This window comes from Trematomus bernacchii, unplaced genomic scaffold (assembly GCF_902827165.1).
Source record: "Trematomus bernacchii unplaced genomic scaffold, fTreBer1.1, whole genome shotgun sequence".
In the NCBI taxonomy this organism is placed as follows: Eukaryota; Metazoa; Chordata; class Actinopteri; order Perciformes; family Nototheniidae; genus Trematomus; species Trematomus bernacchii.
This window is the reverse complement of record NW_022987727.1, coordinates 7,030,276-7,055,756: the sequence shown is the minus strand read 5'-3', so window position 1 is coordinate 7,055,756 and position 25,481 is coordinate 7,030,276. Positions and strand designations below refer to the sequence as shown.

The following is a 25,481-nucleotide window of genomic DNA, read 5'->3' as shown; positions in this document are numbered from 1 at the left end:
GCTTGTAGCCTATTAGTTCCCCCTGCGCCTCATCACCGCTGGATGACAAGCACAACAAGCAGAGGGCTGCGAGCGTCGTGCACGGACAGTGACACAATGTCACGTCTTGCCTCCTGGGAGGGATGGACGTCAATGTCTGTGTGTTGGAGAGGAGAGAGACTTGGTGGGGGTTGATTTGAGTTTGTGACCGTATGTGCATGTTTGTGTGGGTGGGGATGTGTGTGTGTGTGTGTGTGTCTTACCAGTGGGTATGTAACCGTGTGTGTGTGCGAGAGGGTGAGCTGACCCAGATCTGCTTATTAGCATCAGGAGGAGGGGGCCGGCAGTCACTTAGAGCTTTGTGCCTGAGCAGTGAACTGTGCTCGTGCTTCAGTGACACACCATCAAGCTTCACTACAGTAACACCCCTCCCACACACTTCCCTTCCTTCATCCCTTTCATCCTCTGCTACCAAATGTATGTGCTATCCAGGAAATAAACCCACCCGGAAAACACACTTTAGCACTCATCACTTGCATTTTCTTAAGGCCAAAATAGTGTCAAGGTAAAACAATGGCAATATTAGACATCACTAATTTCAAAATGTAATTATTCCTAAGAGAAGGAATTGTGTAATGTGTAATTCAGTTGGGGTATTCCCACTAAATTTAAATATAGCAGTAGATTGAGTGAAATGTTAAAATGGGAGAAGCTATGAAATATGACTGCATTCTCTCTGCACTCTCCAGCACTATTTTTATACATAAATGCCTGACCCTTTTGTCATATCTTTTGATAAGTATTCAAATGTGCTGTGGGGTGGACAGCAGATTCTCTAAAAACACTGAAAATTCACTTAAATGAAATATTTGATGTCAACAGATTTCACATTACTGTATTGGGTTAGTTGAAAGCAATAATATTAGGTTTAAATACAAAATATTAGGTTCAACTCAATATTATTGCCAAATACAGTTATGTGAAATTTGTTGACATAATACATATCATTAAAAGTCAACATTTCAGTTTTCTCAGTGTAAAGATGGATTCGCAGATTAATGTGGCAGCATTAAAGGGCTCTAACAATCAGTAATTTCAAATTTGCTTTTACGATTTGCACTGGTCAGCACACATAAAACATATTTAAAACAAGGCAAGAACAAATTCAGCCAATCATTGAAATAGGTAGGATGAAAACTGTGATAAACGAAGTGTCAAATATTCTGTAAGAACAGCAGGCAGCAGTATTTGTGTAGCCTATTTGGTACATTTGTTAGCTTACTGTTATGTAGCCAAATAAACTAAAGCTACTCTTGAACCATTAGAGCATTGTTAATTGCTTTAGATCATGCAGTTCAGGATAACCAAAATCAGAGTGTGAGATTTCCCACATGAGCAGAGCATTGAGGGAATGGTCTGAGTTTTCGCAGACTGGGGTGTGTGTACAGTAGCTAACATGTGCAGGTGTCCCACATCACCAGCTGAGGCTTCACTCGGTCAGCTGAGAGTAACAGGAGGGCAGACGGAGAGGAATCAGGGATCTCAGGGCCTGAGGGGAAATGTCTGTTCACATGGTTTCAATCTGGCTTCAAAATGTTCTCCTACATTTCTATCATATTTTTCAGTTCACCCAACATTTGATGATAAGAGAATGGCAGTGAAACATTCCTTTTTGATTGCATATTCACCAGAAATGGCTCTGAAAAATATGTTTAATATTTCTACATTATTTATTGAAAATTGAGATTTTTGTCTCTCTCCACTAAAGAAATTAAAATGCACAGCATGAGTTCCATCCGACTGGGCAACAATAGTCAATCTAAAAAAGGTAATCTAAAATCTAGTATTGCAATTTCCATACCTAGCATGTTTAAATATGAAAAAGAAGATTTTAAATGTGATGCTTATACAGATCCTGACCGAAAAAATAAATAGGCATTTCCTTGAAATCTACTAGAATGAAACAGTGGGTCTTAAAGGTCCCATGTCATGCTTTTCCGGTTATTACCCATCCCCTTGTGTGTTATGTAGCTTTTTATGCATGTAAACGGTCTGCAAAGTCACAAATCCTCAAAGTACACCTTGTAGCGAGTAAAACTCTAACACAGAAAAGATGTGTCTATATGCTGCCCCAGAACGCCTCGTTGGAGATTTTCTTTTTCCATTTTTTTCTTCCGGGAACCAAGTGACGTAACGACGACCCCTCCGCGAATTGGTCCAAATGGACCAATCTGCGGAGCTCCTCACACACACACACTCAGCCTTATTTTTCTCAGCTGAAGCTCCGTGGATTTCTTAGCCTGGACTCAGCCTGAGACAGCGGGACACGGCGAGGCCCGGCCCGGTCCGAGCACACACACAGACCCACAGCCAGGCTGCGGGTGTATGCGTGTGCTCCGGCTCTCGCCGTGTACCGCCGTCCCGCAGACCCCACGCAGCAAGCCAGCTCAGCTCACACTGTCCGCTCCAGCAGCGAGCCCCGCAACATCCCGCCAACACGGCACCCAGACCCCACGCAGCATTCTCATCTGTTAGTCATTACTGGTGTCATTTTCTGGTTGCTAACGCCATTGTAACACATAATCACTGATGTTCCGCTGTAACGGTGGTGGACTCGTCAGAACAGAGTGGGCGAGCTGACCAATCAGAGCACACAGCATCTCTGTATAGTATGTGTCACATACTATACAGAGATGCTGTATGAGAAACCAATGTGAGTTTGGAAAATTGCACAATATAAATCTATTCTAGTATACCTCAACAATGGAATTATGATCAGTAGAAATGGCCATGACATGGGACCTTTAATTCAGAGTGACTTGGGCTCAAAGAGTGTAGTACGCCATCTGGTGGTAGAATATCGAAACAAATGTCACAACTTTGAATATGTAAATGCTTAGAAATACGACAACAACACACACAACACATTCGTATACTGCCTAAAACGTGTGTTTAGTTGTAAAGAAGAAAAAAAGCAGACGTATGTATGTGCCACACTTTGAAACAAGCAAAAACATCACTATTGTTGTCCTCGTTTATATTACATTTATCAAAAATATATACATTTCTACTCTGATATTTTTCTTTATATTGCTGTAGATTTTGCAAGCGGATTCATTGGCTGTATGTTGAAATAGTGTATTTAAAATCAACTGGGAACCATCAGTGGGTGACATACAGACTCCACTCGGATGTATTTTTCAGTAACGCACTTCCAAAATGGCTTCCAAACATGAACCGGTGTATCAAATCTTCTCTTTCCAGGACTTTAAATCCTCTCCCGACCCGATTTATGAACCCCCCTCCCAGAGTCTGGCCCCCACAGCGGCCCCCATAGTGATCGATAACGGCTCCTTCCAGACCCGGGCCGGCTGGGCGCTGGAGGAGCGTGAGGCTCCGCGGCTTCTCTTCAAGTCGGTGGCCGCGCGAAGCAGGGGGGCCGCGCGCAGTGAGACCCAGATCGGTAACGACATCCCGAACCTGGAGCCGCTGCGGTGGCTGCTGAAGAGCCAGTTCGACCGAAACGTGGTGGTCAACTTCGAGATCCAGGAGCTCATGTTCGACCATGTGTTCGCTCACCTGGGGATCGGCTCTGAGGTTAGTGCTGCTCGAGGACTGGGGGAGAGACCTCGGGGGTTCGTTAAGGTTGGGGTCTTCGAAAGACGTTCACTCTGGATCTAGCTGCGTGTTCTTCCGCAGTTTCACAATTTCAGAGGAAAGTTATTTCACGTCCGGGCCCGCGCTTTTAACGACAGGGTTTCACTTGGGGACCATCAATAAAGTATTTTTCAATGACACAAAACTAATGATAATGTCAATACTTCCGTGTTAACTTGCTCATATCAATTACGTTTAAGATATATTAAATGTGTCTTATTTGGAAACAATTTTTGTATTATTTGTACTGATGTGTTAATTAAAATCAAACATTGAAATACCTTTTTTCAATATATTCTGTCCTGTCACACATTGACTCCATATTACTGTGCCTAACAAGTAGGAGAGATCTCTCTTTATTGGACTTCTTCCATTATATACAAATATTGCGAGGAAAATGAAGCACATGAGAGCACAAAGAGAAACGTTTTTTAAGTGAATATAAAGTAACGCATGCTGATAATGTTTGGCCAATATGGTTTTATCTGTCACTGTCTAAAACATCAGTCTACCTGACAACCAGTCAATGTTACTCTCTCCATGCTTTTGTAGGGCAGTGTGTCACAACCCATCGTCGTGACAGAGGCGCCCTGCAACCCGCTGCACTGCCGGCAGATGATGTCAGAGCTGCTGTTTGAGTGTTACCACGTCCCGTACGTCTCCTATGGAGTGGACAGTCTGTACAGTTTCTACCACAATAACACCCAAAGGAGCGTCCAGCCGCCTCACACCGGCATCGTTCTGTCCTCAGGATACCACTGTTCACACATCCTGCCGGTCATTAATGGAAGGTGAGGAAGCCTTTTATATGTGGTCTGTTTGTCCTTTTCTAGAGTTCACTTTTATATATTCTTCTTACTTGTTTTGTTTTTCTCCAAGAAAGAATTTTTCCTGTCTGTCCTTGATCCCCAAAATTGTTAAGGACTCTCATCATGCATCATACAAACATTTCGCGATTTTTCTTTTGTAGAGTTCAATTTTTATATGATTTTGATTCCAGGTTTGATGCGGTGAACTGTAAGCGTATGAACGTGGCTGGGAGTCAGTCAGCGTCCTACCTGCAGCGCCTCCTCCAGCTGAAATACCCTGGTCACCTCGCTGCTGTCACTCTGAGCCGCGTGGAGGAACTGCTGCATGAACACAGTTACATTGCTGAGGATTATCAAGATGGTACGGTATCTTTTATATCTTAAATGTTTTACTTCTTATTTACATAAAAAGTCTCTTTTTTTATCTATTCCTGGCCAAGATTGCAGCATAAGGTTTTCAAATAAAAGCACAAACAACAGACCTAAAACCTAAAAGTACAAAGTAAAACAAAGAAAAAATAAACATAAGACATTTCACATAAATAGGAGCGAGTATGCAGGTTCAAGGAATGATGTACAGAATTGTCTGGAAGCTAATGATATTTTTCAGAGTCACTAGATATCATAAATAAGGAGGCTGTTTGTGTAATGTTATTATAAGGAACACAAGCCAAGTTTCTTATACAAACTGCAGTAATGTGGACAAAAACCTAAATTACAGACAAATGGTACCAAAGCATTGTACACTAAACATATAATAGAAAGCATACCTACAGTAATGACAAGTTTTTAAATAGTTGATTATTTAATAAAAACACAGACATACATTTTTCTCCCTGTGGCCAGAAGGGATTCAGGTCGTCAACTTTCTTCCTTTCTTTTTTTAATTTACTTTCCATTCCCTTCTTGTTTCGTTCTCCCCAGAGCTGGAGAAGTGGCGCAGCCCAGAGTTTTATGAGCGGGAGGTTCACCGGATGCAGCTCCCCTTCTCGGGGAAGGTGCCGGGCGGTTCTGTGAGCGTGGAGGAGCGGCACGAGAGACGAGCTCAGCAGCTCCGACGGCTCCAGGAGATCAACGCTCGCCGGCGGGAGGAGAAGCTGCTGCAGGACCAGGAGAGGCTGGACAGACTGATGGGCGTGCAGGCAAGAGGCCTATTCTATCATACACCGTTTATTCTTTAGGTCTTTAAGATGACTTTTATATGTGTAAGACGTGAGATTTAATAAACTGCTGGAAGACTTACATCTGACAATCACGTGATAAAAGATGAACTGTATACTAGGACAAATACTCTAAAACATCCACAATTTAAAAAGTAGCTTTAACTCCTTTCTTTTTGATTTGATGTTGGTTGTTCAGGAGCTGCTGGAAGACGGCCTGCTGGATCACTTTCATAAGAACCTGGTAGAACTCAACATGGACTCTGCTGAAGAGCTGCAGTCCTACATCAACAAACTGCAGCTGGCTGTGGAGCAGGGCCGACACAAACTGCTGCACAGCGACGGAGCAGAGGGCAAGACGGAGGTGGGTCATATATACAGTACATATATACATAGATATATAAAAACTTCTCTACAGGTTAGATAGGTAAATGCTTTAACCAACAATAAAATGCTTTCCAAGAAGGCAAACAACACTTTATTGTCCACAAAAGTAATCCGAATACTTTAATTATCTCAGGAGAAATTGGGTTTCATATTAGTTGTCCCGTTTTAGAATAAAATAAAAGATACATATTTAAATGACATAACGGAAGAATAATGACAGCAGCTGAGCCACAGAGCTGAGATCACATTCAAATGTAATAATAATGAATGATCTGCATGTCATCACGCTGGATGTGCTGCAGCTGACATGAAGCCTGAGGCTGTTCTCTTGCTCTCTGCCAGGTGTCTGAGCTGGAGCACCCCATGGACGAGGGAGACGGGGTGGCGCTGATGGACCCGGACTTCCCTGAGGACACGCTGCCAGAAAAACCTGCTCATGTTCAGGTAGTGGCACAGAGACTCAGGATTACATAAAGATTTAGATCCTCATTAATGCTGTGCAGGAAGCTGTCTGCCACTTTACTGTGTGGCAGAACGTTTGTCCTGTGTTATGTTTTTGTGTCATGGCAGTAATGAAGCACACTTAGCTCAAAAGTTGAACATTTGGTCTTGTCTCCAGCCCGTGTTCAACATGGCGGAGTACCACCAGCTGTTCGTAGGGACGGAGCGCCTGCGATGTCCAGAGCTCCTCTTTCAGCCCTCGCCGACAGGAGAGGAGCAGATGGGACTGATGGAGGCGCTGCAGTATGTCCTGGCCAGGTAATGATACAGAATGACAGGTGCACAAAACACACGTGCATATACAATAAGGTGCATGTGAACACATAGCCATATGCTAATGAAATCCTGCAGACACAACCAACATATTCTTTCTTATTTGATTTTAACACAAAAATACTGTATTTTCTCCCTCTCCTTTTAGCATATTAAACACATTATTTCTCATATTAACTTGTTTATATTAGAAAATGACATGTGAAACAATGTCATATTGTCATACAGGTACACTCCAGAGCAGCAGGAGGCGCTGGTGAGCAATGTGTTTCTGACAGGAGGGAACATGCTGTACCCTGGGATGAAGGAGAGAGTGGAGAGAGAGCTGCTGGCTATGAGGCCCTTCCAGTCACAATTCAAGGTATAAGGTCCCTTTAAAACCCTATTTATCACCACACACACCTAAAGGGCCAAACCACTCAGTTCTGAACCACCGCCTTCTTCCTCGATACTGATGTTGACCAATAAAGAAATGTCTTGGTTTTTTTGTTTCTGAGATTGATATACTGTATATTGTTCCGAGCAAATGATACAGGTACAAATATTCTGAACTGGAACTTGATTTTTTTCTTTGTTTGCACAGAACATAACCTATCCATAATGTAACTTAATTAAGAAGTATAGTTCAAAGTAAAGTAAATAGTTCAAATTAAACCCTAACCCTAACCCATAATCTAGCTAAAAGTTCCCGAGGCCATTCTGCCAAAATGCTCCAAATGTAATCTTGGTGTAATAACAAGAGACATAAATTCACTGAATGAATGCCGAAGTTAATGGATAGAAAGGTAGAAAATACTAGACCCTCTTTGTTAATGCATCTGAACTGTGACTGGCTCTTTTCTAGGTAACCATGGCGTCGCAACCGGCCCTGGACGCCTGGTACGGGGCGAGGGACTGGGCGTTGGAGCACCCAGCGGGGGGGGAGGGCTGGATCAGCAGGCAGGAGTACGAGGAGAAGGGAGGCGAGTACCTCAGCGAGCACTGTGCCTCCAACCTCTTTATTCCCATGAAACTCGTCAAACCACTTCTTGCTCGCCCCGCCGAGCCCTCGGTTACCATGCCGACATCAACTGTCCCTTCTGCTGCTGTCACCACGGTTACGCCTGCCCTGACTCCATCCTGTTCTGCTGTTGCTGCTGATGTTTCTATGGTTGCCTCCTAAACTGGGATCTTTCCTTTACCACAACTAAATGATGTTCAAAGAATTCCGAAAGTCATTTTTGATGAGGGGAAGTGTTTACCTTTTCAGGTGCACCCACTTTCATTTGACTACTTTGTGACCTCTAATCTTTCCCAGAATGCCTTTCAACAACACCTAACAAGCAGGTTTGAACTTGATGCATACAAAGGTAAAAAAGAACACAGTCTTTTTTTTTTTGTGAAAGATTATCAGAATATATGTGATCCCGAACATTATTGTCAATGCAAGTATTATCTCAATACTTTGAGTACCAACAAAGTCACCATTTCCATCTTTTAACCTGTCTGTTCTCAATACTCCTTTATCTGCGTTTGGTCTCTGACTTTTGTAACCTCCTGACTGAGTTAGCTTTGTTTTGTTTTCATAATGCTTGGCTACATCACATTCATATTGAATGGTCATCAAATTAATGATCTTAAAAAGGACAATGGTTATATTTTGTATATGTAAATAGATTTTGTTTTTGTATGTTTGTAAAATATATTTTCACCAATGCAAACATCTGTTGGCTTTTGATTGAATGACGAGTGGAGAGGCAAGTATGGCAGCTTTCTACAGAAGTGACCCAATGTCTCTGATTTATTTTCGATAAATCAATTGGTTCTTGAAGTACTCCCCTCTCAGTTTTCCAGGCCACAGTTTTCCAACCAAGATTTGAAACCCCAAACATTATCAATTTACAACTTAAAAAAAAAAAATCAAAAACATATCCTCACTTACGAAAAGCTTCAGAGAAACTTCAATACTTTTTCACGATTAATAACTAAAACATCAGCAAAATCCTTGATCATTTATTTTCAGTGCAGACAAACATCTCCAAGCTTTAACCAGTACAAAACAGATTGGCATTAATAGAATAGACCAGATCTATGTGACGGTGTGTACTGAGCCTTTGAATGCAGTATGTATAATTAGGTGTTGCAATATAGTTTTAAACCACTAGATGACACAGTTAAACACTAGATGTCCTGTTCTCAGCCTCTACAGTGCAACTGAGCTGGATCACAATGGCAGATATATTATACAACTAAAGTAGACTGACCTCTATAATAGTAATGTCTTGTAGATTTTATCCAAACAACAAGTTTCACACTTTTGTTCTGAAAAGCTGTTTCATGCAAGTACAGCAGCAAAGTTTGCTATGTCAGCAATCTTTCAAAAGAGACACTTGTGGTTTCCACTAATGCTCAAACAGATCATGTTTCATTTGAATGCCTTTTGAACAAATGTTACTGTGTGTTCAGCCTACTAATCTAAAACTAAACTGCTTAAACAGCCTAATGTCCTAATGTTCCCTCGCTCACCTGATCTGACTCTCACTGAGGATCCGGAGTCTTGCAGGTGTGTTAGCTTCTTCTTTGTCCACATTATTGACCCAGCAGATCTCTGTGGTGTAATAGCATTATGTGGTGTTAAACTGTGGTTTAGGTTCAGACTGTCTGCCAGCTAGTTCTGTTTCTCCTCAAGCAGCAGCAGCAGCACACACACACACACACACACACACACACACACACACACACACACACACACACACACACACACACACACACAGGCTAATCAGAGCCAAAACAGGCCTGTGACTGCAGGCTGATTGGCTCAAATGTAGCAAGAGGGATTAATAAGGAAAAACAAGGCAATCTTTACGTGTAAAAGCTACAAACAGGATTAATTTCTAATGAATACAATCCCACAAGGGATAATATTTAAATAAAAATCCACTGCAGGTGGAACTCAAAGAAGACAATGGATAATGTATTTTTGTTGTGTTAAGCTAATTTTAAACCCATTTTGTGATTTTGGTTCGTTAAAAGGAGAGAAATAATTCTCCAAGGCTTACTGTGGGACATATTTAATATGTATTATTTCATAAAGCTTTGATCTTCTTATCCCTTCAGCTCATGTCGTCATCAACATGTGATGGTGCTCATGGTGTCCTGCAGATATAATCATGTTCATTCCTGCTTCCCCCCCCCCTGTGCTCACCACCCTGCCAGATGTCAGCCATGTACGACTCAACTTCACTGCTAGGACCAATGTACATCATTAGCTTTCTAAATACATTCTCTACAGAGCTCAAGTGAAGCTGCAGGTACGCCTGCCCTGTTTTGCCATGGTGTTGGCTACTGTCCAATTAGGAGGATTCTGTGAGGTCAGCAGCAGCAGGCTGAGCTCATGTCACTGGGTTGGAGGCGAGCAGAGAATAAGGAGCCAGAGTTGGCCATGAGACAGATGCACAATGAGAGTTTTCCTAATGGTTGGACAATCTTATTTTATTTTCCCTGTGTAAAACCGGAGCCTGTCACACATTCTGAACAACATTAGCTACTATTTTTGTCTTGACAGTTAAAGAGATGAAAAAAGCCCGATAGCAGATTGTCCTGTTGGCATGGTTACACAAGGTGACATGTTGAAATCCAACTCAACCTTTGTTGCAGACACCCGTGCTTTTGCTCGCCATGTTTCCTGTAGGTTTTCACTCTGCACAGGGACACGTTTGCAGACTTTTGAGAACATAGGTGGGTTGGAATAGAGGGTAGGAAGCCTGGGGTTTTGTTCTTGGTAGAGACTTCCAGTTGGTCGGTACAGTGAGGAGTGGAACTGTGGTTATAACACAGGATGTCATGATGTCTTCCTGGTAAAGCAAGTGGCATTCAACTTTTCTTACATGTATATTAGGGGTTTATTTGTTACTTTTTTGTTGTACAGTAATGCACCTAAATGCGAGCCGTGATTAAAGAAGTATTTAGAAGATATTCTCATGTAAATGTCAATCTATAACAAATTAGAGTGAATAATGTCCTGAATATAAAATGTTTACTAAAGTATTACAACGTTTTATTAACAAAATATAGTTTGAATATGAAAAGTAAATAGTGAATAAAAGTAAATAACAAAGTACCTATCAAGTAAGCAGGAGCTAATTTAAAGTGTTTTATATACACTTTAGGGTAGTTTTATCTATTTCTGTATTATCACTGACCAGTACATGTTTATTTGTTTTAGGTATTGTTAACAGATATTCCTCTTTAAGGGCTATTCCACTCAAAATTGAGTAAAAACACTCCCACATTCTTGAATAAGAGTCTGTATTCTTCACAGAGGACAGAGGTTTTCACAGTGGTATGAGAATATCCATAGAATAATCAGAAACACAGTCATTTGTAAACGATAATATCTGGAGCATAATTCACCTCCACTGACTGGGACGTGCTCTGTGTGCCACATGGAGAGGACATCAATAACATGACTGACTGCATCACAGAATACATCAACTTCTGTGAACAAACAATATTACCCCGCTAAAACTGTCAACTGTTTCCCCAACAATAAACCCTGGATTACTAGTGACCTGAAAACTCTTTTAAATAAGAAAAAGGAAGCTTTTAAGTCTGGGGACAAATCACTGCTGAAGAGTATCCAGCATGAGCTGAGAGACAAGTTGAGGAGGGGCAGAGATTCCTACAGGAAGAAGCTGGAGACTGAGCTCCAGCAGAACAATAGCAGGGATGTCTGGGCTGGGATGAAGGCTATCACTGGCTTCAAAGGGAGAGACAGACTGACTGTGGGCACCCTGGAGAGGGCCAACGAGCTGAACACCTTCAATAGGTTTAGCTCTCCGCCCGCTGCTGTCTCCTCCACCTCCACTTCTCACCTCACCTCCTTCTCTCAGCCTGGCGTCAGCATCCCCCCTCTGCTCACATTGCCGCTGACCCCCCCCCCCTCTGCTCATCTTGCCTCAGACCCCCCCCCCCCCCCCCTCTATCCCCCCTGCCATCAGCCCCCCCCCGCTTCGAGCACAGGACAGGTCCAGAGACAGATGGAAAAACTCCACCAAGGCAATTGGCTGCTGGCCCTGATGGTATCAGCCCCAGGGTCCTGAGGACCTGTGCCCGCCAGCTGTCTCCTGTTCTCCAACATCTCTACAACCTGAGCCTGCACCTGGAGACCATCCCGGTGCTGTGGAAGACGTCCTGCGTTGTTCCGGTCCCTAAAAAGAGGACTCCTTCTGGGCTCAATGACTATCGCCCTGTAGCACTCACATCTCATGTGATGAAGGTGCTTGAGAGACTGGTCTTGGCCCATCTCAGACCGCAGGTGAGATCATTCCTTGACCCTCTGCAATTTGCCTACCAGCCTCACCTGGGGGTGGACGATGCCATTATTTACCTGCTGCAGCGTGCTCACTCATACCTGAATGGTTCGGGTTGCACTGTGAGAATCACCTTTTTTGATTTCTCCAGCGCATTCAACACGATCCAGCCTCGGCTACTGAGTGACAAGCTGCAGGCTATGAGGGTAAACTCGTCCACCATCTCCTGGATTACCAACTACCTCACGGACAGACCACAGTACGTCCGGCTGGGCAGTGTGCTGTCTGATGTGGTGGTTGGTAGTATTGGAGCCCCACAGGGGACTGTGCTGTCTCCTTTCCTGTTCACCTTATACACCTCTGACTTTCAATACAACTCAGAGTCATGCCACCTGCAGAAGTTTTCGGATGACTCTGCAGTGGTAGGGTGTATAAGGGATGGACGGGAGGAGGAGTACAGAGCGCTGGTGGGTGATTTTGTTGAGTGGACTGGTGGAAATCATCTGCTTCTGAATGTGGCCAAGACCAGAGAGATGGTCATTGATTTCAGGAGGAAGAGGACATCTCCTCCTCTGCCCCTGTGCATTCTAGGAGAGGATGTGGCAGTTGTGGAGGTCTACAAGTACCTGGGAGTGCACTTAGACAATGGGCTGAACTGGAGGATCAACACTGACGCTGTGTACAAGAAGGGGATGAGCCGACTCTATTTTCTGAGGAAGCTGAGATCCTTCAACGTATGCAGCAAGATGCTGAAGATCTTCTATCAGTCTGTTGTGGCTAGTGCACTCTTCTTTGCTGCGGTCTGCTGGGGGGGCAGCATCAGAGCCGGTGACACCAGCAGGATCAATAAACTGATCAGGAAAGCTGGGTCAGTCATCGGCATCAAGCTGGACCCCTTTGAAGCTGTGGTGGAGAGGAGGACACTGAACAGGCTGTTGTCCATCATGGATAACCCCACCCATCCTCTCCACCTGCAGCTGGACAGTCAGCGGAGCTCCTTCTCCAACAGACTGCTGCAGCTCCCCTGTCACAAGGACAGATACAGGAAAACATTCCTGCCCACTGCAATAACACTACAATAAATCACCTCTGGCTGGAAGAGAACTCTCTGCTCCATAGTTTCTCTAGAAATTAAACCACGTTGTACATTTTACTCTATAATCTGTTCAATATTTATACTCCATATTCCATAATGTCATATATTTTGAATATATATATATATATATTTGTATATATAATATCTGCATGTATATTTTCTATTTCAACATGTATAGTTTCTATTTTATTTTATTTTTCTTTCTATTCTTGTATATTTTGTAGTTTTGTTTTATTGTAAAATGCCTTTTATGCTGCTGTAACAACAACAATTTCCAAATTTGGGATCAATAAAGTACTATCTATCTATCTATCTATCTATCTATCTATCTATCTATCTATCTATATCTATCTATCTATCTATCTATCCTTTGCAGATGAGCTCCTGGAAGTGTCCTCAAAGCCTCTAATCATGGGACAATTCATATCATTTGAGCAGATTCAACCAGAGTTTTAAAGAGTCACTTCATCCACTTCTACCCTTCCAGTATGACACATCTGCTGTGGGCTTGGCAGGTTGGTTTAAAAGTGACTTACAAAGGATTTCAATATGACACGTTCCCACAGTGGGAAAAATAAAGTGTTAAAACATTCAGAGAAACTTCTCAAACTGCTCCTGTGACATTCACTTTTCCTCTCTAACCAAAAGAAAATCATCCTTTTTAAACAAATATGATAAAGAAACCTCTAGCAATGATAGATAGATATAGATAGATAGTACTTTATTGATCCCAAATTGGGAAATTGTTGTTGTTACAGCAGCATAAAAGGCATTTAACAATAACACAAAACTACAAAATATACAAGAATAGAAAGAAAAATAAAATAAAATAAAAAATAAAATATACATGCAGATATTATATATACAAATATATATATATATTCAAAATATATGACATTATGTAATATGGAGTATAAATATTGAACAGATTATAGAGTAAAATGTACAACGTGGTTTAATTTCAAGAGAAACTATGGAGCAGAGAGTTCTCTTCCAGCCAGAGGTGATTTATTGTAGTGTTATTGCAGTGGGCAGGAATGTTTTCCTGTATCTGTCCTTGTGACAGGGGAGCTGCAGCAGTCTGTTGGAGAAGGAGCTCCGTTGACTGTCCAGCTGCAGGTGGAGAGGATGGGTGGGGTTATCCATGATGGACAACAGCCTGTTCAGTGTCCTCCTCTCCACCACAGCTTCAAAGGGGTCCAGCTTGATGCCGATGACTGACCCAGCTTTCCTGATCAGTTTATTGATCCTGCTGGTGTCACCGGCTCTTATGCTGCCCCCCCAGCAGACTGCAGCAAAGAAGAGTGCACTGGCCACCACAGACTGATAGAAGATCTCCAGCATCTTGCTGCACACGTGGAAGGATCTCAGCTTCCTCAGAAAATAGAGTCGGCTCATCCCCTTCTTGTACACAGCGTCAGTGTTGATCCTCCAGTTCAGCCCATTGCACTCCCAGGTACTTGTAGACCTCCACAACTGCCACATCCTCTCCTAGAATGCACAGGGGCAGAGGAGGAGATGTCCTCTTCCTCCTGAAATCAATGACCATCTCTCTGGTCTTGGCCACATTCAGAAGCAGATGATTTCCACCAGTCCACTCAACAAAATCACCCACCAGCGCTCTGTACTCCTCCTCCCGTCCATCCCTTATACACCCTACCACTGCAGAGTCATCCGAAAACTCCTGCAGGTGGCATGACTCTGAGTTGTATTGAAAGTCAGAGGTGTATAAGGTGAACAGGAAAGGAGACAGCCCAGTCCCCTGTGGGGCTCCAATACTACCAACCACCACATCAGACAGCACACTGCCCAGCCGGACGTACTGTGGTCTGTCCGTGAGGTAGTTGGTAATCCAGGAGATGGTGGACGAGTTTACCCTCATAGCCTGCAGCTTGTCACTCAGTAGCCGAGGCTGGATCGTGTTGAATGCGCTGGAGAAATCAAAAAAGGTGATTCTCACAGTGCAACCCGATCCATTCAGGTATGAGTGAGCACGCTGCAGCAGGTAAATAATGGCATCGTCCACCCCCAGGTGAGGCTGGTAGGCAAATTGCAGAGGGTCAAGGAATGATCTCACCTGCGGTCTGAGATGGGCCAAGACCAGTCTCTCAAGCACCTTCATCACATGAGATGTGAGGGCTACAGGGCGATAGTCATTGAGCCCAGAAGGAGTCCTCTTTTTAGGGACCGGAAAAACGCAGGACGTCTTCCACAGCACCGGGATGGTCTCCAGGTGCAGGCTCAGGTTGTAGAGATGTTGGAGAACAGGAGACAGCTGGCGGGCACAGGTCCTCAGGACCCTGGGGCTGATACCATCAGGGCCAGCAGCCTTGCCTTGGTGGAGTTTTTCCATCAGTCTCTGGACCTGTCCTGTGCTCACAGTGAAGCGGGGGGGGGGGGGGGGGGGGCTTGATGGCAGGGGGGATAGAGGGGGGGGGGGGTCTGAGGCAAGATGAGCAGAGGGGGGGGGGGGGGTCAGCGGCAATGTGAGCAGAGGGGGGGTGCAGAAGCCAGGCTGGGTGGTGGAGGAGAGGTGTGAAGTGGAGGTGGAGGAGACAGCAGCGGGCGGAGAGCTAAACCTATTGAAGGTGTTCAGCTCGTTGGCCCTCTCCAGGGTGCCCACAGTCAGTCTGTCTCTCCCTTTGAAGCCAGTGATAGCCTTCATCCCAGCCCAGACATCCCTGCTATTGTTCTGCTGGAGCTCGGCCACATTTACACGAGAACGAAACGGCTTGTATCTGCATAGTTTCTCTTGCGTATAGCCCTATTATTTACACGAGGCCGTAACAAGCGGACCCCACACACGATAACAGGTCCCAAGGTGAATAGATTTGCAAACTAAATGCTCTGGGGGGGTCAAAGGAGTCCGTGTAATCGCCTCTATACGAATATTTCCTGAAAAAATAACGATGCTGCTCACTGCTGTAGCATGGCCAGTAGCTACTGTCAGTAGCTACTGCTAGTGCTACTGCTACTGACCATGCTACAGATGTTAGTACAACATCTACAGCTCGACCATGCTACAGATGTTAGTGCAAAATCTACAGCTCCTCTACCACAACCATCAGCAACAAGTGGACATGGAGAATTAAATTAACTACTACATGTTGCTAAATCCACCGCGGGGCATAAACAGAAGGGTAGCCATGGCAACATTGCTGCGGGGCTGCTCCGGGGTCTTCTTCACTGCTTTTGGTGTATTTTGTGGCGGAAGTTACAGCGCCACTTACAGTCCCGGCATATGTACTACAGCGTTTCCAGCGGTCTCGTTTGAACAGACACGTTAAATGAAACGAATGCATGTGAACGGAATACTTTTTTGAAAGCGCGCCGCATACTGTGCATAAACGCAAAGGTTCCTGTGTAAAAGCAGCCTTAAAAGCTTCCTTTTTCTTATTTAAAAGAGTTTTCAGGTCACTAGTAATCCAGGGTTTAATCTATTGAAGAAGTACTGTTTCTACACATGGCCTTGTCTCACACTGGGATCTGCAGACACCTCGTCTAAGGCCCCGGCTCCACGAGAACAAATACGGCAAAACGCATCGGAGTAACGCAAATGCAACCGCAAAAAACCTTCCGACCACACGCAATATACACCGGATTGTGTCAAGCTCCACGAGACGGCTCCGTTTACATCCAACCGCTGGAAAAGCTGCAGTACATATGCCGAACCTGTACGTGGCGCTGTAACTTCCTCCACAAAAGCAGCAACTTCCTCCACAAAAGCAGCGAAGAAGAATGGTTGTCATGGCTGCACTTCTGTTTATTCTCCGCGGTGGGGGCACATCCATGGGTGGGGGCCGAGGGAACCGCACAGAGTTTTTCGCGGTCAATGTGTGTTAAAGTTTAAATCTTCATGCTTCCTCATGCAGCAGCTGATCCAGTGAGTAAACCCGACAGTAAAAATAAACATATTTATAACTAGTTTAGGTAGTTTGAGAGGTAATTAAAATAGCTAAGGGTGGTGATCTGACTTGAAGTGTGTGTTTTGCTCTCGCTGCTTCACAGCCGGAGGAGCTGCGTGTCTCCGTCCTGTCAGATTAGACTTCACTCGCGTTTATGTTCATATCGAGATAAAGATAAATAATCTGAAATCAGTGTGCAGTGTACTTTTGCGGAGGTGAGCAGCAGAGGTGGGGAGACGCGGGGAGAGGCGGGGCTATGAAACGCATGACCGTATAGGCGACCCCACGGCCCCGTTGGACCCCCCAGAGCGCTCCGTTCCCAGATCTATCCACCTTTGGACCCGTTGTCGTTTGCGGGGTATGTTTCTACGTTTCCCTTACGGCGTCGTCTAGCTTAAAGGGCTATACGCATGAGAAATATGCGGATTCAACCCGTTTTCGTCCTCGTGGAGCCTACGCCTAAAGCTAATGAAGTCATTATAAAAAATCTCTGCTGCTATGAAAAACCCCCTTCTTCCAGGTTTCTAAATGATCATTATCTTATTTGAACTAAAGGTTGACGGTTCCATTTTATGTAATGCAGATCTCATAGTAATTAAAAAAACATAGATGTGACTCTGGAAAAAGAGCCACTTCATTATGGATGGATGTCTTTTTCCTGAAAGTGTGTGTGTGTGTGTGTGTGTGTGTGTGTGTGTGTGTGTGTGTGTGTGTGTGTGTGTGTGTGTGTGTGTGTGTGTGTGTGTGCGTGCGTGCGTGCGTGCGTGCGTGCGTGCGTGCGTGCGTGCGTGCGTGCGTGCGTGCGTGCGTGCGTGTGTGTGACTGTAAGACTTATTTTGCATCAACAAGCCGAGTTGCCATGTTTCCAAACCCTCAATGTCTATCTTGGTCAGTCCCTGTGCTGATTGACCTTTTTGTAAGAGTCCTTAATAAAAAGGTACAAACGTGGTGATAGTGGAACATAATTATCCGTTTGAGTGTCCCTAAATTCAGTCGCCAAAAATAATCAGCCAGGAGAATCTGTCGTATGAAACAAGTCTGTGTTACAGTATCAGTTTTCTCTTAGAGATAATGTAAAATATATGCTTCAATTCCAGCCCCATTTCAATATCCATGAGCCTCATTCCCGGATGCAGCAGCTGTCCGCTGAACTGTGTTGTTTTGGACGTTCACTGAATGCATCTTTCCTGATATGATGAGTTCAGCTGAAGAGGTTAATAGACTATAGATGTTCCCCAGTGGCCGTTGAAAGGACACAGTGTTTGTATGCTTTTCCATTTCCTCCCGTCAGCTCCCAAAGGAACACGTCTTCAAACTACAGTGAAGGAAATGAGGGCCAAAATGATTCCCTTTTTATCTCTGCAGGAGCTAACAACCCTTCTTCTGATAGGACACCCTGACATGAGCATCAACTGTCTATGACCTGTGTATTTAATAAGCATTTAGGGTGAAACCTTATCATTTGAATATAAACTGTCTCACAGTGTGACCACACCAACAAGGGAGCAGATGTAGCTGTGATCAGATGTAAATGACCTCCTGCTCCTCCTCCTCCTCCTCCTCCTCCTCCTCCTCCCTCCACACACAGAGAGCAACAGGTCTAAATGCTGTCTGTGCTCGGCTGCTTGTCGATAACAAGGGCCTGAAACTCATTATATTCCAAGCATTGTTCCTACATCTCTCTAAACTGGAGCCATGATATTTCGGACAGCAATGGAGCATGCTAAGAGGCACCCTGGCGTGAGTAATAGTTATTACTTTTTACTTTTTCTTTATCTGTTTTCATATCCAAACATTTTTAAGCTGAAGTTTGAGTTCGAGCTGCAATGAACAACAAACTCTTAATGCTTAATTCTCCAGAATTTTGCTTGTAAAAAAACATTTTAAAACCTTATTCACATGAACGCCTGGTTATCATCTTTAGGTACTTTAAGTACTTTGGCTTTTTGATGCCCCTTTCCCTTATTTAACTGTACCATTAGAGAATGTGATTTATACATGGAAAAGTGATTGTAATGTGATGATAGGCTGTAAAGCTAATTTGCAGATCCATGTGTTTAGGCTTTAAAATGCATAAAAAGCTTATGAACCAAAATGTGACGTATGTCTGTATGGTAGGATAGCATTTTAATATAAATAATATCACGTCATCTTAAAATGCATGTATTGATTAACATAATGTCTCTAAGAACATGAATGCCCAATGAATAAGGAAAAAATATTCGGTATGTTCAAATGTTAACTTTTTGCACATGTTCCAGCTTCAGTCAATGAAACTCAACAAATGATTGTCCGCAAGGTTTTTAGAGTGTTTGCAAATTATTGAAGCGATCAGCAATCTAATTTAGTCTCACATAATTTTATTTTAACTAAGTGAGCAGGTTAAGTTCCTCCAGTGGGGCTCATTTAAAATCTAGCCAAACTGAGAGAGGCTTAAGACTTTAAAACACATCCATGACTTCTAGAAACCTTCCTCAATCTAAACTGACAATATCTAACCATTTAGGAAATGAGTGGTTGGCATTAAAATAAATGTGAAAATATCAGTTGTCCCTACAGGGGATTGGTTTATCTGCATGTTTTTTAACCAGCTCTGCTGTCAGAGAGCCAAGTGACAGAGTTTGAACTTCTCGTCATGTGCCTCCCCGGAGAGGGAGAGGGACGCTGCAGGGAGAAAATCCATGAGAGACTCCGTGATGCCGTCTATCATCCTGACAGACAGACAGGCTGAGATACAGACAGGCAGAGAGGAGCAGCAGGGAACACATCCCTCTGGGACTCCATCAAAACTCCTCGATCAAGTGAGACGGAGAGAGATTGTCGGGTAGTTTAAAGACAGACAGACAGACAGAAGGTGAGACAGGTGGCTGCTACATTGACTCTGTCCAAAATCACTCACAACTCCAAAATATAGTTTCACTTGTGTAAGTAGTCATCAGAATAACTGAATAATTTCAGTGGCAGACAGATCGAGGCAGGTTTGGGACAGCAGTTTGACAGGCAGTCAGAGTTAAAGAAATACGTGATGATCATTCAGTCGTGTTGCAGCCAATCTTTAGCTGACAGTAATAAGTGTTTTGTTGCATTATCAAATCCATGCTGGTTCTCTCTCTCCGATGTCAATATACTTTACAAGTAAAAGTCGTACATAATAGCAGAAGTTTAATCCGCAAAATGTAATTTATATTCGGTAAGCACGTATAAAAACGTCCTTTGTGATTGACAAGACATAATGACATTATAGACATTATACTGAATCAGCATTTGACTTTTATACTGGTATGTTAGTATAGTAGTTTCTAATATAAGGGTCAGGAGATTTAGTTCTGCTAAAAAGATTTATAGTATGATCATCTGCCTTTTCTATTCTCTTTTTTTTAACGAAACATTGCATTATTGTACCTGTTGGGGCCCCAAACAGTTATTACAATGAAACCATGTGTAAAGTATGAAGAAGAAATCACTGTTTGGTTGAGGTGATCCAAAATGTTGAAAGATAATCTATTCCTGCTGCTGTCAAAGATCTGTATTTAAGTTAAAAAGTACCTTATATTAAAAGTACTATATATATTCGCCTGAGATGTAGCAGAAGTTGCATAAAATGGAAACAGTAAAACCAAGCAGAAGTAACTCAGAGCACTTGAGTGAATGTACTCAGTTAGTTTCCATCACACACACACACACACACACACACACACACACACACACACACACACACACACACACACACACACACACACACACACACACACACCACACAACACACCACACACACACACACACACACACACACACACACACACACACACACACACACACACACACACACACACACTACACAACACACAACACACACACACACACAACACACACACACACACACACACACACACAACACAGTGTCAGCAGGTTTCTCCAGTTGACACAGGGTGCCCGAGCAGAAGCATGGCAGCCGTTAATCCTCAGAGTTGAGTGACTATAATCTGCGGACAGGAGGTGAAAAAATAAAGCATGCATTGGGTCCAACAACAGCCTAAATCTCAGCCGCTTCAGCAAAGACATTTCCAACTTGTAAAAAACCTTGTGGAGAATAAATATAAAACCACTTATAGTGAAATGGGAGTCAGTTAATATTCGCTCTGGTATATATTGATGGTAGTTGTCATAGAGCCTATTTTCTTAACTCACATAAAACCCCTGAACACAGCATGCAGACATAACACAACATAACAGAAAACTGTGTGTGCAGAAAGACAAGTGAACATTGATTTCTCCAAAATCACATGATCATATTGATAGGCGAGGGAACCCTGCTATCGGCACACACATCAAAATGTACACAAGGAAATGTATTGGGAGTTAAGTAAAAAAGGTTACCATTAAGGCTGTAATTGAGCCAACACAACGTGACACTACTTCTCTTGTTTTTGGTAACAATGTAACACATTTCTTTATCTGTTTAAATCACTGCAATAATCTGATAGAGTGCTCACCCCCTTTTAAATGTCCGTAATCTAATTTCCCTGCTTTAAATGTAATGAGTTCCTTTGATGGGAATGTGACCTTGTTCATGAACTCCACCAAGTGGGTTAGATTTTTTGTCAAATGCAATTGACTGTCAGTTAGCTCCAAATGAGAGGAGATTGGAGCCACCTGGGTCAGAGTGGCACTAATCCAGAGCTGCATTCTGATTGGCCACAGGCCGCAGGTGACTTCAAACTGGTTGGTCCCTGTTTTTGTTTGTGTTTTTTTTACTCTCAATGAACATGGGAAAATCCACTGTTTTGTGTAATGGAAAGTTTCTCTTCACTTTGATTTCTGCGGAGGGTCCAAATCAATTGACCTTTGAACTGGTTTATGTTTCCATTCTCACCAGTTAAACTTCCGACCCTCCATAAAAAAAACAAGTTGGCCTGGGATTCATACGGGTTTCTCTCAGTTGAATAAGTACAGTGACTTCAAAATTCAGATTGTGCTTTTATATTTGCATACTCACCAAGACAGTCAGCGAACACAGTGACAGGATGTATGAGGCTGAAACTGACTGAGGCTGATGCAAGGGTGAAAAGGATTTTTTGTTTTTAATAAATAAATGTATACCGGCTTATTTTCTGGCAGACATGATTCTACTTTAATGACTAGCACCAGTGACAGATCAACATTAAGTCGCTAATGCAAGTAAAGCACATTAACTTAGTGTAAAGCACATTAACTTAGTGTAACGCACAGTGTCCTCTAAAGTAAAAGGAGCACCTAACACAACAGTACAGTCATTTAACATGGAGTTACTAAATGTTGTAAAAGGCTAAAGCAACATTGATCATATATCAGCGTAAAGACTGCAGTCTGGGTTGACCTGGTTCTGTCGACGAATAGCTATTTCGTATGTAAAACCGCAACATATTTTTTTAGTGATTCTATTAGAGAGGTATAATCTGTAAATTGTGAAATTGGGATAATCTTTACAAAGAAAGGTCTCGGTTTAACTTTTCTTTAAACAATTTACCGTCAATATGGATAATAGAATTGCTCTGTTAACAAGTTGTGTTGTCATTTATAAGCAGCACAATATAACTTGAGATTCAGAAGTCACCAATTAGGTATGATGAAAAAGATAACATGGAATAGGCTAATGTTTTTATCATGTCTCTCTGTGTCTGCAGCTCATCCCCCAGTTCTTCTTCATCTGTTTGGGAATGGGCGGGGCGTCGATGTATCTGATACGGTTGGCCAAAGGACCGCATGTCACGTAAGAACCTCTTCTAATTTGCAAAAGTAAAAGTTGTCAGTACATGGTGTTTTGGATTACAAACGTTTCAATAACAGTATCATCATTATATAGTCAATACTGAAGATTGGCTATCTACAATAGAATGTTCCATCTTTATAAACAAATGCATCAACTTGAGGCTGCTAGGAATCTGCTTCTTATTTGGTTAATTTGTGTGTTTCCTCTGGTTTAAACATCTGTTAAGCAAATGTTCACATTATTTAAGAAACAATAAGACAACAATCTCCAAAGAAGCATTAATGACTCCCTACAGAGTGGTGACAGGATGGATAGATAAGAAGTAAATCATGGATTTTAGACTTCCTTCCTCTTAGACTTTCATCCTGAAATGCTCATTTGCTTACATTTTAATGAGTGTTGATAAAAACTTTTGCACTCTAACTGAGCAGAGGGATTTATTTGACGATGAGAAGGACTACAGGGATTCCCGCTTGCTTTTATTCCTCCCTTGAAATGCCTCTTTCTTCAACTTCCTCTCCTCCTGCTGCTATTCAAACTGTTTATTTGTCCATAATGATGTCCCAATAACTGCAACTAAGTGCTCACAGGATGATGCACTTCTTGTCTTCCATCATTTCTTTCCAGCAGTTATTCTTTACCTGATGAGCTTTAAAGATCTCATGGTGTTGCCAAAGCGGGTTTAAAGCTCCAACTGTGTGCTGGGATTGAGTCATATCATTTCTTGTGTGTAATCTATTAAAGAAAGGATGACATATAGCAGCTCTCAGGGTTATCACATCACTTTTGACTGAATATTAGTGTGTCTTAGGTGTGAAAAAAGCTGTATTTGTGCATCTCAGTTTCCAAAGAACCTGTAACTTATCCCAGTTCTGTCTGTGTGTTTGTGTGTTTAGCTGGAACAAGACCAACAACCCTGAGCCGTGGAATAATCTTGATCCCACATACCAGTACAAGGTAAACCAGCACACAGATTTTCGGACTGTGATTTGATTTATACATCTCTGTTTGCATGTGAAATATCTGCATCAAGTTTCCCCTCCCACTGATTTTTACTTTTTATTCTTCCCCAGTTTGTGGCCATTACCACAGACTACAAAAACCTGAAGAAGGAGGGACCTGAGTTCTGATTCTCTCGCTTGCCTCCTCTCAATGACCGGATTGAAAATCCTGATCTGGGGTCAGATTCACTCCCTCCCTTCTCTGCAGGTGGAAGCTGAATTGTATCCTAGATCAGGATCTGTAACCCTTTAGTGCGTCTGTACCTCTGGTGAATTCCACCAAGAGGGTCAGTGAACGCATCATGAGTGCACATAAGAATATTGAAAAAGTTTACCATGTAGTATTTCTACATTATTACACGACAGATAAGACAAACATGCACACTGCACCAAACATATGGTATTGCATTGTTTAGCCAATTCAAAAAACAAAAAACATTTCAGCCATCTGTTGGTTTCAATTCAACTAACAAATTAAAATCAGTTATTAGACTCACAAAAGCTGAAGTAAATTATGCAAATAAGCTTCAGGCCCAAAAAATATGGAGACGAGTAGCTGCCTGGAACAGATTGGAAAAATACACAGGATATCTGAAACTTCATGCATCCATAAATTATCAGCGGAAAAGATATATATATATTATTTGTAGTTAAGTGGCTCAAAGCAACAAACGCTTTTAAGTTTTCTTTTAATGTCAATGCGATAGTCTTAATCTGACGCTTAAAATGCTGTATGTTTGTATACTTTCTGCGTGTGACATTTTAGATAATAAACTTGTGATGACATCATTACCGCCTGCTGGATCGCACTGATGGTCAAATGAATGTCACTGGTCTGCATGTGTTTCTTCATAACCGGTACGTTATTGTTGGTTTAGCAGCCACTAAATTCAGCAATGACTGTGTAGTGATAGACGTATAAACTGAGCTGGATACTTTCAAAAAATAAAATGTCAGTTTTATGTGTGATGAGAGTGTTTGATGTCATCCTGCCCACCTGCATGGAACAAAGTCAGATACAGATCTTTTTCCAAAGTAAAAATACACAATCAGGAACTCTGATGGAACACATTCATCTGTTGGCAGTGCAGCTGTCTTTGAAAGCCTGATTAGTGCTTCTGTAACCACATTTAGTTGGTGTGTGTGTGTGTGTGTGTGTGTGTGTGTGTGTGTGTGTGTGTGTGTGTGTGTGTGTGTGTGTGTGTATAACAGTGTGTTTGACAGCAATGTCTTTGATCAGCAACAGCAGTGGCAGGATGCTGAGCAGTCCCACAGCATGGCGTTCATGTATGACAGCAGAACACAGTGTACACCACACACACACACACACACACACACACACACACACACACACACACACACACACACACACACACACACACACACACACACACACACACACACACACACACACTGCACACACACACACACAAATCCAGGTCCCTTTCTTTCTGCAGACACGTACGATGTCCCTCATTGACTTTTAACATCTAAATCCAGATTTGTCTTTAAAAACAGACGTAGATAAGGAGGAGGAAAGTGGTTGAATTTACTTTTTCATATTTCCCTTTAGAAGCCCCCCTACCATTGCATACACCATGAATCCAGAGTAAATTGCTTTAGTTTGCTTAAAGTAGAGGGGAATAACTCACACCAGTGTGATTTCGGTGAGA

General features: G+C 42.7%; 2 protein-coding genes across 2 annotated transcripts; both read left to right on the top strand.

The window, feature by feature from the left end:
- Nucleotides 1–3,034: 3,034 nt before the first annotated feature.
- On the top strand, nt 3,035–8,470 carry actr5 (actin related protein 5). Its single transcript, XM_034144562.1, has 9 exons — nt 3,035–3,576; nt 4,189–4,427; nt 4,637–4,806; nt 5,370–5,587; nt 5,805–5,969; nt 6,335–6,436; nt 6,612–6,751; nt 6,995–7,127; nt 7,611–8,470. The coding sequence occupies exons 1-9, from the start codon at nt 3,199–3,201 to the stop codon at nt 7,926–7,928; spliced, it is 1,863 nt and encodes a 620-aa protein (XP_034000453.1). The 5' UTR covers nt 3,035–3,198; the 3' UTR covers nt 7,929–8,470.
- Nucleotides 8,471–18,551: 10,081 nt separating this feature from the next.
- Nucleotides 18,552–24,770, top strand: ndufa4l2a (NDUFA4 mitochondrial complex associated like 2a). Its single transcript, XM_034145286.1, has 4 exons — nt 18,552–18,798; nt 22,722–22,807; nt 23,704–23,764; nt 23,881–24,770. Exons 1-4 carry the CDS (start codon nt 18,754–18,756, stop codon nt 23,935–23,937), a joined length of 249 nt encoding a protein of 82 aa, XP_034001177.1. The 5' UTR covers nt 18,552–18,753; the 3' UTR covers nt 23,938–24,770.
- Nucleotides 24,771–25,481: the final 711 nt, after the last annotated feature.